The following is a 16,501-nucleotide window of genomic DNA, read 5'->3' as shown; positions in this document are numbered from 1 at the left end:
GAATTTCCATTCTGGCGTAAGTTGCAACTGTTGAAAATATAAAATTGACATTATACTCCATATGAAAAATAACAGCAAGTAAAGGACAATTTTATAGTAATTTCTCTCAAAAAAAAAATAGAAAGCAAAATAGTGAATAGCACAAAATTGTGAAAACAAAACTCCAAAGTACATATAGAGAATAAGAACACACATATTAAATATGATTCTCCAAAACTTCCAGAACACATAGGGCAGAAATGACTGAGACCATCAAAGGTAGACTGAGTAAATGCATGCCCTCCACACACAAGGAAAGGTTAGAGATGAAGACTAATTTAACAGGAGAGCTAGCAGCAGCATTCGTAATCTGTGAGTGTTTCCATTTCCGACATTTGGTAAAACTGGCTGAGGCAAACCAGGTGAAAGGTTTTCCAGCTACCAGAAGATTAACTCCTGCATATGCTCAATGCTCTGTTCCAAGTTTTAACTCCAAATGAAACAGTGGTATGAATCCCAAGGAAAGGTCCAATTTCAGAAGACTGCTTGTCTTGGAGAGTGTCTCAGAGAGGCAAGGAGTGACTGTGGCTCACCCTGGGGACACAGACACTGGCATCAGCCATTCCCGGGAGCTGCCCTTACCACATGTACACTGGTGTAGGCAGACACCATCAAGGAAATCTCTTATCTGTACATTCCTGATTCTCACCTTCAACTGATAAGAAATAAAACAACTGAGAAAATATCAACCATGGAACTAACCAGATTAAAACTTTCTTGACCAGCAGGAATAAGGTCAAACACTGCCCCCTTAAACCCTTCCTCTTTGACATCAATCTATGACCACATGTATATTCTTTTCACAAACCAATTAAGAATATAGTTCTTATCCTTTCACAAGAATTCTTCACAACTCTGAAATCATAAAGGATGTTTAAAATTAAGGGCCTATTTTAATACTACAGCATCCATTATTCAGGATTCTCTGAGAGTCTGAGGCAGACTTTTTATTTTGACTACACAATGTGGCATGCAAAATTATAGTTTCCTGACCAGGAATCAAAAACCCTGGCATCTGCATTGGGGGCACAGAGTCTTAACCACTGGACTGACAGAGAAGCTCGAGGTAGACATTTCTGGATAGAGTCCTTAATATTCAGCCTCCTGAAAGCACCTGGCAATGGGTTCCAGCTCTTGCTTCTTACGGTAACCTCTTACACAGCTAGGTTAGATGCTAGAACTTCCACAAAAGGTAGTATTCCTTCTCCACATTAATGTACTTAAAATATTTCTTACTCAACTTCCCCATATCTCATTTATGAAAAAACACCAGAAAAACAGAAACAAGCTATCAAAGAAAAATGCTTGAGTGAGACATATAAGCAGAAAAGTGTGAGCTTGCAGGAAAAAAAATGAATAGGCAGTTATTCTTTAGAACTGGGGGAGAGGTGACAAAATGTAGAGTTGAGAAAAATCCAGGGATAAGGAGGAAAAGCAGTGAATCTAGGGAAATCATAGCCATCAGGATTCTAGACATCCCAGCCTTCACTCATCTTTTACACAGTGGTCTTCATCCTGACTGCACCTTAGCATCACCTGGGAGGGGATAAATGCACTATGATGCCTGAGGCCCAAAATCACTGCAGATGTGACTGCAGCCATGAAATTTCAAGACGCTTGCTCCTTGGAAGAAAAGCTATGACCAACTTAGACACCATATTAAAAAGCAGAGACGTTACTTTGCCAACAAAGGTCCGTCTAGTCAGAGCTATGGTTTTTCCAGTAGTCATGTATGGATGTGAGAATTGGACTATAAAGAAAGCTGAGCACCGAAGAATTGAAATTTTTGAATCACGGTGTTTAAGAAGACTCTTGAGAGTCCTTTGGACTGCAAGGAGATCAAACCAGTCAATCCTAAAGGAAATCAGTCCTGAATATTCACTGGAAAGACTGATGCTGAAACTGAAACTCCAATACTTTGGCCACCTGATTCAAAGAACTGACTCATTGGAAAAGACTCTGATGCTGGGAAAGATTGAAGGCAGGAAAAGAAGGAGACGACGGAGGATGAGATGGTTAGATGGCCTCACTAACTCAATGGACATGAGTATGAGCAAGCTCCGGGAGTTGGTGATGGATAGGGAAACCTGGTGTGCTGCAGTCCACGGGTTTGCAAAGAGTCAGACATGACTGAGTGACTGAACTGGACTGAACACCCGAGGCCTAGCCTCCAGAAAGTGGTTTAGGTTCAATTGTTTATGGTGGATAAAATTCCTCCCTCTGTAGATTCTGGATGCAGAAACTAACCCCACATAAGCATCTGCTAACTTCAACTCTTACACTGTCATGGCATCTGAGCTTGGAATGGCTACAGACCTGCTCTGAAGGAGTTCCAAGGATCACAAAGTTTCAACCAGAGTTGCATGACTTATTACATGCTTCTAGAAAAATCTTTATATACACAAATTCAGAGATTACAGTGACAAAATTAAAATTTTTCATTCGGCACAGTAGGAAAAATAAAATGTTTAGAAAAGACTATATTTTAAAAAGATTAATAAAAAGATTAATCAAAATTAGCCTGGGAAGTTACCCCTAAAAGGAGAAGTTGTTAGAATAGAGCTAACAAGCATATCAAACTTGTTTGAAAATAGCCTTCTCTTGATTTTGGAATCATGAAAACATTATACAGAATTATAATTATAAAATAATTGTTTAAAAATCAATTCCTAAAATTTCAGAGTAAAATTAAACAAAGGTACCTAAATATATACCCATTCTTTTGATTGACAGAGCCTTACAAAAAAAGAACTATCAAAAATGGTTTTAAACAAAACAACTTGAAAACACATTCTCTGTGTGATACATCCACCTGAAGACAGTATGAACTGCAAAAAAGAATCTTAAACTGTTTTCAGAAGTCACATTATAATGTAAAACAAATGAATAATTATGTTGATATCATTGAGAACTGGGCTTAGACATGCGACAAATAATAGATGATGGGAGAAAAGAGATACAGATGTAAGAGCAATAAGATGAAATAAAAACACTAGTGATCTGCATCTGACTTGGATTCTAAATACCCATGTAAACATATTTATTTACCTTAAAAAATGTATTCTAAGTTTGTCTAATGAAAAAGCTGAGAAACAATAACCAAGTACAATAAGCACCTCTAGCACCCAGACTATAGTCTTTAAATACCATTTCACACTAAAAGAAGCCAGGGCTGCTTGGAGAAATGGATGATTCCAGGGATGAAGCAATGCTGTACAAAATGAGCTAGAAATATCCTGTTACTACAGAAACCAAAAAGAAAACAAAACAAAAAACTAGAAAAGACTTCTAGAGTATGTGCAAAAGACTTCAGACCCAAACTGAACAGACTCCCACTGCCCAAAGATGGCCAAGGTTGGCACAAGCGTAAAAATGAGGTGGACTAAAGCAGATCAGAAATGCTTAAATCCATGAGCTCAAACTGATATTCACAAAACCAAACCAAACAAACAATAAAAATTCACTAGCCCCAGAAGAGAATCAACACATCATTTTGGAAATAGGTTTTAAGAAGTGAAAAAATTAATTTTCCCTACTCTTCCTATAAATATATTTCAGGATTAACCAAAGAGCTTAGAACATCCTCATTTTGCAACCCTTAATGAATCAATAGACCTTGAGCAAGGATCATGAATAGCTCATAACATCACACACACACACACACACACACACACACACACACACACACAAAATGTTATGTACCTCATAAAGAAGGTATACAACCCTACCTCCTACATAGACGAAAGGGGTGAAGAAAATCCAAATGAGTTACATCAAACTTTTAGACCTAAAGACCAAACTAATGTGCCAGAGGAACATGTTAATTGACACAGGGGGAGAAGTGATCAGCCAAATTCAGGCTGTGGGAATCTCTACAGGACAAACAACCTAGAGACATGGGGTGGAAGGGAACAGAAAAGCAATCTATATAACCTATGTCAGCCAAATGTACCTTGTTTAATACTGCTTCCAACAGCAAAAGGGGGAAAAAGACAGCTCTGAGTACTGACTAGATACGATGATATTAAAATTAATATTTATGCATAATAATAATGTTTATGTTAATATGTTTAGTGGGGAGGGAGATTCTACATGTTTTAAAGATACATACTAAAATATTTATGGGTAAAAATGATATATCTTGGAATTGCTTTAAAATAATCTTGGGAAGGGAGAGCAAGTAGGGGTTCAGATGAATCAAGACTGCTCATTATGGCAATTATTGAAGCTGACTTAAGGTTACATTTCCCTGTACCCTTCTGAATTCTTAGCTGATTATTATTGTTTAGTTGCTAATTCGTGTCTGACTCTTTGCAATCCCATGGACTGTAGCCCTCCAGGTTCCTCTGTCCATGGGATTTCCCAGGCAAGAATACTGGAGAGGGTTATCATTTCCTCCTCCAGGGGATCTTCCCAATCCAGTGATTGAAACTGTGTCTCCAGCATTGGGAGAGGAGATGAGTTTTTTTATCACTGAACCATGAGGGAAGCATGGATAAGTGACAAAATAACAAGAGAAAATAAAACAGAAGTTTATTATCATGTCTATTTCTGATACACATGGGAAATATCAAGAAGAACTGAGTAACTCCCTGAGATGGCCCAAGCCACCACCTTAAATACCATCTCCAGCTAAAGACAAAAGAAAAGGTGAGGCAGCCCCTATGAGAGGTTAATAGGAAAAGCAGCTTAAACTAGGGTAGGGTTGGGTTTGTTATGTAGTTTTCATTCTTCTTGAAGATTGTCCTTCAACAGGATTCTGCTGTGATTTAGAGCCATCCTTCTCTTTCTGGTACAGAGAAGGAGTGAAAAGTGAAGTGAAAGTTGCTCAGTCAGGTCCAACTCTTTACAGTCCATGGAATTCTCCAGGCCAGAATATTGGAGTGGGTAGTCTTTCACTTCTCCAGGGGTTCTTCCCAATAGAGAGGGAGATACCTTTACAAATGGAGATTTCCTTTATCAATGCAAATGTCCCTCATAGAAGAGTAATTTTTACTCTGACTTCAGAGTTTCTCTTGTGTTTATTTCTCAAAAAAAGAATCAACTCACAACAATCTTCCTGTCAGAGAGCCCTGTTCTGCAGTGACACATTGTGTTACCCTTCAATTTCTATTTTTATATTTTTGAAATATTTTTAAAAATCTACAGGGGAAAAAAAAACCCTCTATAGGAAGCAGTTGACAGAGGAGCCAGGAGCTGTTGAGGCTCTTGACTCTGAGTCTCAGTGGAGGCTGTGAGAGGAGAAGCCGCCTCAGGACATGATGCAGAGAACAATGGTCTAGGAATCAGAAGATTGTGCTTCAGAAACCAGATCGGCCACCTGAGAGTAACATGACCCCAGGGATCTCTTGTGCGTGCCCATCCCCCTCCCCAAACCCCATTGCTTCCAGGTCCTTATCTATGGAAATAACTGCCTTGCTTCTCTGGGTGGAATCCTGGGACAACTAAATGAGCTACAATAGCTCAAAGTGCTCTGAAATCATGTCATCATTTTTAATAACAGAAGTCCAGGGCAGAGATTTACTCTATTGATAATGGCAGAAGCTGGTTTCACAAAGGGCTTGGAAAACTCATCGCTGCTTACAGGTGATCATAGTAGAACAAGAACTCTTGAGAAAAATCACGTGTAAAAGCCAAATTTTCTAGACTGCAATTAAAGTTTCCCTTCTAAGCAGATTGCAAAAATTCTTAACCATTATGAATGCAGTCTTTTAAAAAAGAGTCACCTACCTCCATGACTGCTTAAAGAAAATGGATTGAGGGGGGTGAAGTGAAAAAGTGAAATAGGTGAGGGAACTTAAGAGGTATAGACACCAAGTTATAAAATAAATAAAAGAGGATTGGGGGGAAAAAGATAAATAACTAAAATAAATCACAGGATTTTAATATACAACATAGGAAATATACTCAATAATATTGGAATAACTTTGTATGGTGACAGTTGGTAACTAAAATTACTATATACTATATCAAATATTAAATCATTAATGATGTATACCAGAAATTAATAAAACATTATAAGCCAATCATACTTCAATTTTAAAAACTCTTAATTTTGCAATAAAAAATTACATATGCTTAGAAAAAGAAAAGAAAGTGGATTGAAAACCATCACCCTCATTTATAATTCAAGGTCATCACTGTGGATATTACTAACACGTAATGGCTAATGCTATGCTCTCAGGAACCAGCAGGGCACACACAGCAGGTCTGCTCTGCAGGTCCCTGTCTGCTTGGCTCAACGCCTCCTCCTCCTCTCCCTTGCTGTGTGGTCCTCAGTGGTAGCTCTCAGCCCAGAGTATCTGTGCCACCAGCAGCCGCTCCTCAGCCTCCTGGATTGAGCAGAAGTGAGGGACACATAGAAGAAAGGGTTGGGAAATAAAGGCAAAGCCCACTGCAGCTCTCAGGGAACCAGCCCTGAGTCTAGGCACAGAACCCACTGTGGGACGCAGAGGATTTTGTTTACTTTCTGCCCATCAGCTGAGCTCCAAAGTGAAGGTTTACACACACATGTGCTTCCCAGCCTTCACCTGGACCAGAGACCATCAGTAAAAGTGGCCTCAGACAAAGGCCAAGTGACTGGACAAGATCAGGCGACTTCTTAGGGTCCTAGGAAGGGGAAAACTCCCAGCCACACCTCCCCTCTCAGGGGAAGGGACTGGGTGAACCCACTCTGGCTCTCTGAGGTCACCCCACTTACACACCAGCAGGTGGAGACCTCGCCTCTCAGAGAGAAGTGCTGATGACCTGGGGAGGTCGTCTCTGTGACTCAGGCCCAGGCAGAGGTTTCAGGCTCCTCCTCTCCACCCCGAGCAGATGGAGACCTGTCCTCCCTACCTGCGGTCCCCCTGGAGGTGCACACAGGGGCCAGGGTGCTGGGAACTCTCTGGTTGTTCTGTTCTAAATAGGGGTGACCGGCAAGTGCTCCTTAGCCTGACATTTGTTTCTCTGAGCAGTAGAGATACTCCTCACTTCTCATATGACAGAGGCTTTCAAATCTCAAAATCCTAAAACCCTAAAAACCTCACCCTGGACTGGTGTCACCCTGCTTTATCCCAAAGGTGCTGCCAGGAGTACCTGGGAGGCCCTGCTGGTGCTGTGGGTGGTAAGACCACACTGCCAGGGATGATGGATGATTCACAGGGTGTTCTGTGCAGCCAAAAAATTGAAAGAGGGCTGGAGGTCACCAAGGAAACATGTTTGTGTTTTAGAGACTTCTGGGTTGAGTTTACATCTTCCACTATCTAACATACAAAGACCAACAAGCAGTAGAGATAGATCACAACATGGGAAGTTGCTTCATAAAATCAATTATTTAGCTAACTAGTACTGCTTACTAGTACTAGCAGTACTACTACACAGATGAGCCCCTACATTTATGGTCCTCTACTCCCCACTTCTCCACCATGACCACCCAACAACCAAGCTCCTAAAAGAGGGGTCAGGGCTTTACCAGTTGCACCTTGTGCAGTCCTCAGGGACCTTCCTTGACCCTTCAAGTGGCTCAGATGGTAAAGAATCTGCCTGCAATGCAGGAGATCCGGGTTTGATCCCTGGGTCAGGAAGATCCCCTGGAGAAGGAAATGGCAACCCACTCCAGTATTCTTGCCTGGGGAATTCCATGAGCAGAGGAGCCTGCCGGGCTACAGCCCATGGGGTAATAAAGAGTCAGACCAACTGAGCAACTAACACTTTCACTTTCAGCAGGAAGTATTCCAGGGGCTGGACAACTTTGAAATCAACACACCCAGCACCACAGTGGGGCAGATCCCTCTCAGGAAGACCCCAGATCCTGCGGCCTCTCTGTCCATGTCTGCTTCTCTCATGAGCTGCCACAGCCATGATCCAGAGCTCATATTAGGATGGGATCCATCCAAGTCTTAGTGACCCCACCCAAGGAGCCAATAACCCAGGACAGCAAGAAAAACCAGAAGCTCAGTTCAAACCCAGCCACATGGGCTCTGCTTTGAGACCCACTTGCCTTCAAGCTTCTTTAGCATCTGGTACTAAAGAGAAACTAGAGGGCCAGGGACAGCAGAGAAAGACCTGCTCAAGAATGTGATGCAACATTAAACCTGGAGAACACTCATCCAACCAGGCACCTGGGATGAGCCACAGGCAGACACCGAAGCCCCAGGGTTTCCTGATAAGCAGAATTCATGAGAGCTCCGCTGTGTGAGGTCAGGAAATCCTGCACAAACAGGCCACACAGGCTTGCCACCTGTGTATTTCAAACACACTTACTGTGACTATGTGGAAATACCATGACTGGGACAGCGACACCTGGGACAAAGAAGGGCTGGGACAGCCTGAAGGGTTCCTGCTCCCTCTCCCACCCCCTGCCCTTCACAAGGCACTAAGGTACCTAGGTGGTCAGTGCCCTCTATAAGGTGGCACTCTGTCCCACATGCCTGTCCCACCCTCTGGCGCAATGGCCAATCCACTTCTATCATCAATGAGAACTCCATCTCCCAAGACCATCCAATCACCTTGGAGCTGACAGATTCTCTGTCAGTCCAGTTATGTGGGTCAAACTTCACCTACCCAGCTGCCCACTGCCCGCAGTACCCTTCAGTACAACACAGCCTTTAAACAAGAGCCACGCCACCCACCTGTAAACTACCTGGCCCATTCTCAACATACTGATGACAACTCACCACCTTCTCCACCTAAAACCCCCTTTTCACAGCAACTGCATCTTCCATCCCTCCTGCTCTCACACACTCACAGGCCACCCGTGTCCCTAAGGCAGCACTGAGGGACTACGGAGAGCACGAGCCACCGAGGGGGGTCTGCAGCAGGCCTCCAGCAGGCTCAGCCAGAACAGGGGGCTGCCGGCACTGTGTCCCCAAGTGGACTGTCCTCTAGGGGGTCTTGACCCAGGATCTTCAGGGTCACGGAGGTCACTGACCTCAGGGCTTTCTGTCTCTGGTTTGCCCTGCACATCCCCTCCTACACCCTCTGCCAATGCCAGCTACCAAGACTCAACCAGAAATCAACCCCACAGCCAGGACAGAAACCAGCATGGAGGGTGCAGAGAATTCAAGGTGAAGCTGGAGCTCCTCCCCTCGGGGGCTTTGGCTCACAGTGCCAGCCCACGGGGAAGGGGGCGGCCTGGGGAAAGGTATGCTCTTAGGAGTTCTGGGCGGCTACAGTGCAGATGCAGGGCCCTGGGTTCTGTTCCCCTGGAAGAGGAAAGGCGATGGTATCTTCTTAGAAAAGCATTTATCAGATGTGACCTGGTCAAGGTAACAACTTTTACCTTGTTAAATTATAACAAGAGAGCCATAAAATGTATATTACTCTGGGCTCGGGTCCAAATTACCTCCCTCTAAATCACAGGGTACATATTGCCTGAGGCTGCTGGACTCTTCTTTTGGTCAAAGATCAATCAGCGTTTATACTGAGCACCAGGAACTTTCTAACATAATATAAACTGCCTTTTATTTCAAGGCCATCTTTCCACAACACTGTTTTCATCAGTTAAAAGAAAAATAGTAACCCCTGGAGGTCCAGCTCTTGTCCATTCCAGAGGTAAATACAACCTCTGAGCGCTATCATGTTTCCTAGAAGGTTTATCCTCAGACCTTAGACTACTGGCCTCTCTCCCTACCTGTCCCGTCCATCACATAACTCAGATACATACATCAAAAAGCAATGCACAGTATGAAACTCTTTTACCTCAAGAAATGTAAACAATCCCCAAATTAAATAGGATTTCCAGTAACACTTTATGATTGCTTTCATTAAGGAAGGCTGCTGTGCGTCTTTCTGGGCTCTCTCAACTTCCTGATCCCAGTACCTGTGATGAGAAACAGCACAGTAAAGAACAGCATGTCCACCAAAGGGAAAATGGGAAGGGGACCAGAGTGAAAGATAATCCTTCACTAACAAAGGTCTGTCTAGTCAAGGCTGTGGTTTTTCCAGCAGTCATGTATGGATGTGAGAGTTGGACTATAAAGAATGCTGAGCGTCAAAGAATGGATGCTTTCGAACTGCGGTGTTGGCTTGAGAGTCCCTTGGACTGCAAGGAGATCCAACCGGTCCATCCTAAAGGAGATCAGTCCTGAGTGTTCATTGGAAGGACTGATGTCAAAGCTGAAACTCCAATACTTTGGCCACTTGATGCAAAGAGCTGACTCATTTGAAAAGACCCTGATGCTGGGAAAGACTGAAGGTGGGAGGAGAAGGGGACGACAGAGGATGAGATGGTTGGATGGCATCACTGATTCAATGGATATGAGTTTGGGTAAACTCCGGGAGTTGGTGATAGACAGGGAGGCCTGGCATGCTGCAGTCCATGGGGTCACAAAGAGTCAGACACGACTGAGCAACTGAACTTAACAGAACAGAACTAAGCCCAGGGTCAGCCTGAGGTGGGTGAGCATGGAGTGTCAGGGAAGGAGGCTCAGAAGAACCCAGAGGAAGGCAAAACCCCCCTCCCCCACACCTTTAGCCCCACGTGGAAATTCTCACTCTCCCTCTCATCTCCTTGCTGCCTGTGCTCACCCTTGCAGCTCTTCTCCAAGGCACTGGGAGCGATCTTCCGGAAGCACTGAGTACATGTCATCTGGCTCTAATTTCCGTTTGTGACCAATTTTAAACAAGGGGTTTAGCCACCTGTTAAACATTAAAAGGAGAGTGACATGTATCCAAATTACACATCTCTAATTGGAATCTTACATTCATGGATGTTGTTTTAAAAAAGTCTACATTTTAAATATATAAAGATATGGTGGAAATTAGACATGTGCTTATAAACACACACACACATTCTAGGTACAGGAAAGTCATGCTGGCTTATACATGATATAACTTAATTAAAGAAGCCTGTTTGTGGCCTACTGATCATACATGGTACATCCACTTTAATTATTACGGAAATAATACATTTAGAAATCAAAATAAAGTAACAGTGGTTCAGGCATGCAGAAGAGAGCTGAAAGGCCATTGTGGGTATGGCTGCAGATATGTTCCTGTATTACTGGGGAATTAAATCTTCTGAACTGTATCAGATTCAAGGATAGCTAGTTGATGCTAGTGGTAAAGACCCTATTTGCTAATGCAGGAGATGTAAGAGATACTGGTTCCATCCCTAGCCTGGAAAGATCCCCTGGGGAAGGAAATGGCAACCCACTCCAGCATTCATGCCTGGAAAATCTCATGGACAAAGGATCCTGGTGGGCTACAGACCACGGGGTCACAAAGAGTCAGATATGACGAAAGTGTCTTAGCACCAGTCATATTCAAAGCAGCTGCAACCCTGCCATCTCAAGATCTCTTTAGAACAGCTGTCAACACAGAGGAGTTTTTACAGGGAATTATCTTATGGACACAACACCCTGAGTCTAACAGGCTCTGGACCCTGACCTCCTTACAGTCATGTCAGAATCCCCTCAGCCAGAACACTCATGAGAGCCTCTTTCTGACCCCAACATTCTGAAGACAACCTCAAGATAAGTAACATCTTCCTAACTAAAATGCACGGTTGATTCTTCTTATGGTCCTCCTTGCTATCACTCCCTAGCAGATTCATTTATCTTAAAAAGAAACATTCAAACATCCAAAAGGGCTGGAGTTTTACTGACTGTTGGATCTGTCACCATCAGCCTCAGTCGGGAAATAAATAGAGCCCACCAGACTTTCAGGGAACTCCACTAACAGCTGACTACATCACCAAACTAGGTTTAATTCCTCCAAGCCCAGGCTTCTGACTAGGGACATCAAGGTTGCCCCCATTGCCACCCTTCTGCAACAAAGGCGTGTTAGTCAAATTCCTGTTTCCTGGGGGTCCAACCAACCGTTCAATATGAGCCCTGCACCTACAGGCATGGCCGACTCTAGATAGTTACCATGCTTATGGGCTCTGGGGACAGGATCATACCAAACATGGAGGGGTCTGGCTATGCAGCCAGTGCCCTGGATGGAAGGGCACCACCATGAGCCTAAACATGACTCAAGAAAACCCAAAGACAGTGTATGTGCCCCTGAGGGATGTTTGTTCCTTGGGGCTCCTGTGGCATGTGTTACCCACATTGGGCCATCTACTGTCTCCAAGAAAACTCTACCAGGGGACACTGGGCTATAGATGGTTCATACCAGATCCAGGTTACTTTCAGATTTTAATTACATGCACACCACCTGTGAATCAAAGGGGGGCATTCATCTAGTCAAGAGGGGAGCTGGACTGGTAATAGCAGTGTCACTCTTGTAGGATCCCTGGTGAGCCTAGAATGAGAAACAATTTATAATACCCTAAGTATTTAACAACAACAACAACAAAAAGTCAGAGACTGGCCTGGGTAAGTAGAGGAACCAGTTCTAACCTTAGAATGACAAAATCTTCACTGGACCCTCTGGCCCACATGACACATGACCACTACAAAGCTCTTGATTGCCTGCTGGCTGATCAAGGGGGAATTTGTGCCTCAGCAACCATTTCCTATTGTTTCTATGTTAACAGAAGTGGTCAGATAGAAGAGAATGCATCCCAACTATCAGAGAAAGTCACTTGCAGACAAAGACAAATATTATATGGTATCACTTATACATGGAATCTTAAAAAACAGTACAAATGAACTTATCTACCAACAGAAATAGAGATGTAGAAAACGAATTTATGTTTACGAGGGGGTAAAGGAAGAAGGGACAAATTGGGAGACTGGGATTGACATATATAAGCTGCTATATTCATGTCCAACTCTTTGCAACCCCATGAACTGTAGCCCGCTAAGCTCCTCTGTCCATGGGATTCTACAGGCAAGAATACCAAAGTGGGTTGCCGTTTCCTTCTCCAGGATCTTCCCAACCCAGGGATCTAACCCAGGTCCCTGCATTGCAGCTGGATTCTCTACTGCCTGAGTCTACAGGGAAGCAAATATAAAATAGATAACTAGTAAGAACCTATCATATAGCAGAGGGGACTCTACTCAATCCTCTGTAATAGCCTTTATCTTTTTCTTTTTTAAAGAAAAGAATCTTTTTTTAAAAAGTGGATATATGTATAATTGATTCATTTTGCTGTATCCCTAAAACTAACACAACATTGTAAACCAACTATACTCCAACAAGAAAAAAATTGTTTTTAATAGACAGGCCACTTGGTTAAATACTCAGGTCAAAATGGCCTGTCTGAACAAATTTGTGACAGTTTCAAAAGAAGGATTCCCAGCTTCCCTGAGCTTCTAAGGCCATTCTTAGAACCCCTACAGTTACTGTCCTTCTCTTGCTCTTTGGTCCATGATTCCTCAATTGTCTCATCAGTTTTATCTCTTGGAGAACCAATACAGTCAACCCGCAGATGGTCTTTACTCTGGGCTATGGGCAACTGGGACTCTAGTCTGGTGACAATCAGATTTGTTCTGGTTGAATCAGGAACAATACTGCTCCTCTAACCCAACATATGACAACACCCATGCTCAGCAGGAAGCAGCATCAGACCAACCTTCACCCTTTCAGAGTCTCTCAGATAAAAGGAGCTATAAAAAGGAAAGGCTGTTATGCCAGAATTATATCCCTGTCCCTCCCTTGAATGGAAACCAACTGCTCTTATCTGAGTTTCAAGCTTAATCATAAAAGGAAAGAGAGAAATAAGAACCGATTAGAACTAGTGAGGACCCAAATGGCAGAAGGCCTAACCTCCAGTAGACACAGAGCCTCATTATGCATTCATTGCTTCTCCATTCTTTCGTCACTGAGCAAAGCTTGTGCTTTACCAATCTCACCATTGGTTTACTTATTGGTTGTGGGAATATAAATGGAAAAAGAACCTCCCCAGTCTTGATAAGGGGTTTCAACCTGGGCTAGAACCCTTGCACAAGTCCAGGCAACCAATTCCATGATAAGCACAGCAGTTACATACATAAGAAACGTAGACTCCAGAACCAGGCTGCCTGGTTTGAGATCTCACTCCACCGCTTACTAGCTGTGTGATGGTAGGCAACTTACTCAACCTCTATGCTTCAGTGTCCTCAGGTGTGAAACAAGAGGCTCCTTCCTCCCCAGCAGGAAAACTGGAAACAGGTGCCAACCAAAACCAAAGTCTTCACCTTCCATTTCTATGCATACATTTTCAAAACCAACAAACAGAATGTGCTCTGAGAGTTTCTTAACCTACTTGAAGTTAAGGAGACATTTGTCTGTTTTGCTATTATTTATAGTAACCACACACATATTCTGGAGAAGGAAATGGCAACCCACTCCAGTATTCTTGCCTAGAGAATCCCATGGAGAGAGGAGCCTGGTAGGCTGCTGTCCATAATGTCGCACAGAGTCAGACATGACTGAAGCGACTTAGCAGCAGGAGCAGCACACACATATTCCTTCTTCTAGGACCCTCTTTCCTTAAGGGCCATCAAATAGCCAAGAGATGTAGCCACATACACTGAATACACCACCATCAAAACAAGCATAGGAGCTGCCATCCCCCTGAGGATCCCCTAGACTGTCCCATAAAAGAAGTATCACAGTTTGTGGGAAAGATGAATGGATTAGGGTAGAGAAACAAAAGACCTAATAATCACCCAAGTGTGATTAAAGTCCAAAGGTTCAGGCCTGCCTTTCTGCAGTCCAAGCTATTAGATGAAGACTTCATTTAAGAGCTTCAGTTCTCTGCAGCATTTTCATCTGTGTATTTCCTCCCAGCTCAGGGACCCTTCAGTGGTTTCAGGACCATAGGACTCCTGGACAGGACCATCTACATCAAGACTATGCACTGCTCTCTGAGCTAGAGATCTGGATAAGACCCCACAGGTTTCAGGGACCCCATCCCAAGGGTTTGGTCCTCAAAGGTGGAAGTGGAGATATTTGCAATAGGGAAAGGGGCTGTGGTCAAATAGTCTGCTCCTGGCTGTGTGTCCCAGGAAAAAGCAAAAGGTGTTCCAGAATGGTATTCCCATTCATTTCATAGAAAACAATTGTGTTTTGTACGCACATGAAATTGACCACAACTAGGTACCAGGACAAACAGTCAACCACACAGTGAGGGAGGCAGGGAGGGAAAGAAAGACATGGTCATGAATGGGGGAGAGAGGGAGTGCAGGGCATTTGGAACTCCGACGTTCACCTAAGGAACATGGGGAAAGGTGGGGACATTATTGGAAGATGGCAAAGGTGCAGGGCACTGATTAGATAAAGAAAGTTGTTCATAAGCTGCTTGTTTGGAGTAAAAGCTGCAGCTTATTTCAGAGCTGACAGTGAATTGCTGAGCAGCTCTGAGGCAGCTGGATAAGGTGGACACCAGGTCCCTGGGTCCTCCTCCCAGCCCTAATGCCACCGGCCCCAGGCGCGCACCCTCTCCTTGTCCCTTGGTCCCCAACAGAAGCCAGCAGTGTCAGGCAGGTGCCCGCAGCGATTGTCATAGCTCAGACGGGGCGCTCACCAGACAAACAGGCGTGAGCAGAAGTTCGCCTTCTGTAGCGGATTCGTCTTCACCTCCGGGGACACGGGCAGCATCTTGCTGGCCAAGGCGGACACAGACCGGGGTTGCCCTGCTTAGGTGGCGGTGGGGCTCCTGCTGCTCCTGGAGGCGCCTGCGGGGATGCTGGAGAGTGGCTGCCCCACAGGTCCACTGGGCAGGAGCCTGAGAACACCTGCTTCTGAGAGTGGAGCACCCTTTGTGCGCCAGGTCCCGCCTCCCAGGACTGAGCAGCCTCGAGTCCACCTTTGAGGCTCCTGCTCAGTGCAGGTCTGCCACAGGTATAGGATGGATGCAGCGCGCCACGTGTGGGGCTGCTGGACCAAGACACACCCAAGTAGACACTTCCAGAAGCCCCACGCAGGTGGGAGGCAAAAGCTACCAGATCTTTGATAAAGGCAGGCAGGCTGACTGCGGGGCACAACAAGCTCAGCTCCCTGGAGCACACCTGGCTGCAAACTCTGCGGAAGTTCCTGCTCTGAGTCACCCAGAAGGTGGAGAAGGGAGGCTCAGGCCCCGCCTATCTCTGCTGCTCACAGGCTCCCCATGAGCTGAAAAGGAAACCTGGAGAAAGCTGGTAGAAGGAGATAGCAGCCCACCCTCTGGGCATGCTGCCCTCCTCAAGACCAAACAAGGGCACTGCGGGAAGGTCTCCAACTGGATTAGAACAGGACCCCTGAGGGACCTTCCTGGGATAGACCCTACCCGCACCACATGCCCTCTGCCTGTCTCTTGTTTGTAGAAAAGCTTCAGTCTCCCAGGCCTCCTCTGAGTCACAAAAGGCTGGCCCAAGGACGATTGGAAGAATATGAACATGTAATAACAAAAAAACTTTATCAATAGATTAGCCATACAGCAGTCACAGAATCTTTATAACAAGGTCTGGTGCAGATTCCTGAGTTGTTTTGCAGATGCTAAAAAGTCCACCAGGTGGAAGAAGTTAACTGCATGATGACCAGGATAAACTGGAACCTAGTGATTTATGATGATAACCCCTGTTACATTACCCTGCTCCTCAACACCAATTGGAATAGTACATGAGCTAAT

General features: G+C 44.4%; 1 protein-coding gene across 7 annotated transcripts in view; it reads right to left on the bottom strand.

Annotated features, from left to right (window-relative positions):
- Positions 1–15,931, bottom strand: part of LOC133049208 (ATP-binding cassette sub-family C member 4-like) — a 161,194-nt gene extending 145,263 nt beyond the window's left edge. For 3 of the 7 annotated variants that reach the window (XM_061133158.1, XM_061133157.1, XM_061133159.1), the window contains exons 1-3: positions 15,419–15,930; positions 10,549–10,659; positions 9,721–9,841 (exon numbers count right to left, since the gene is read on the bottom strand). In XM_061133158.1, the coding sequence (XP_060989141.1) occupies positions 9,721–9,841; positions 10,549–10,659; positions 15,419–15,492 (306 nt within the window). In that variant the 5' untranslated portion in view covers positions 15,493–15,930. Of the gene's footprint in view, positions 1–9,720; positions 9,842–10,548; positions 10,660–15,418 lie in introns of all 7 variants that reach the window. The other 4 variants (XM_061133154.1, XM_061133155.1, XR_009691242.1 and 1 more) reach the window with 3 other exon arrangements.
- Between the last annotated feature and the right edge of the window lie 570 nt (positions 15,932–16,501).

Source organism: Dama dama, chromosome 30, assembly GCF_033118175.1.
Source record: "Dama dama isolate Ldn47 chromosome 30, ASM3311817v1, whole genome shotgun sequence".
Classification (NCBI taxonomy): Eukaryota; Metazoa; Chordata; class Mammalia; order Artiodactyla; family Cervidae; genus Dama; species Dama dama.
This window is presented reverse-complemented; position numbering and strand designations above follow the sequence as displayed.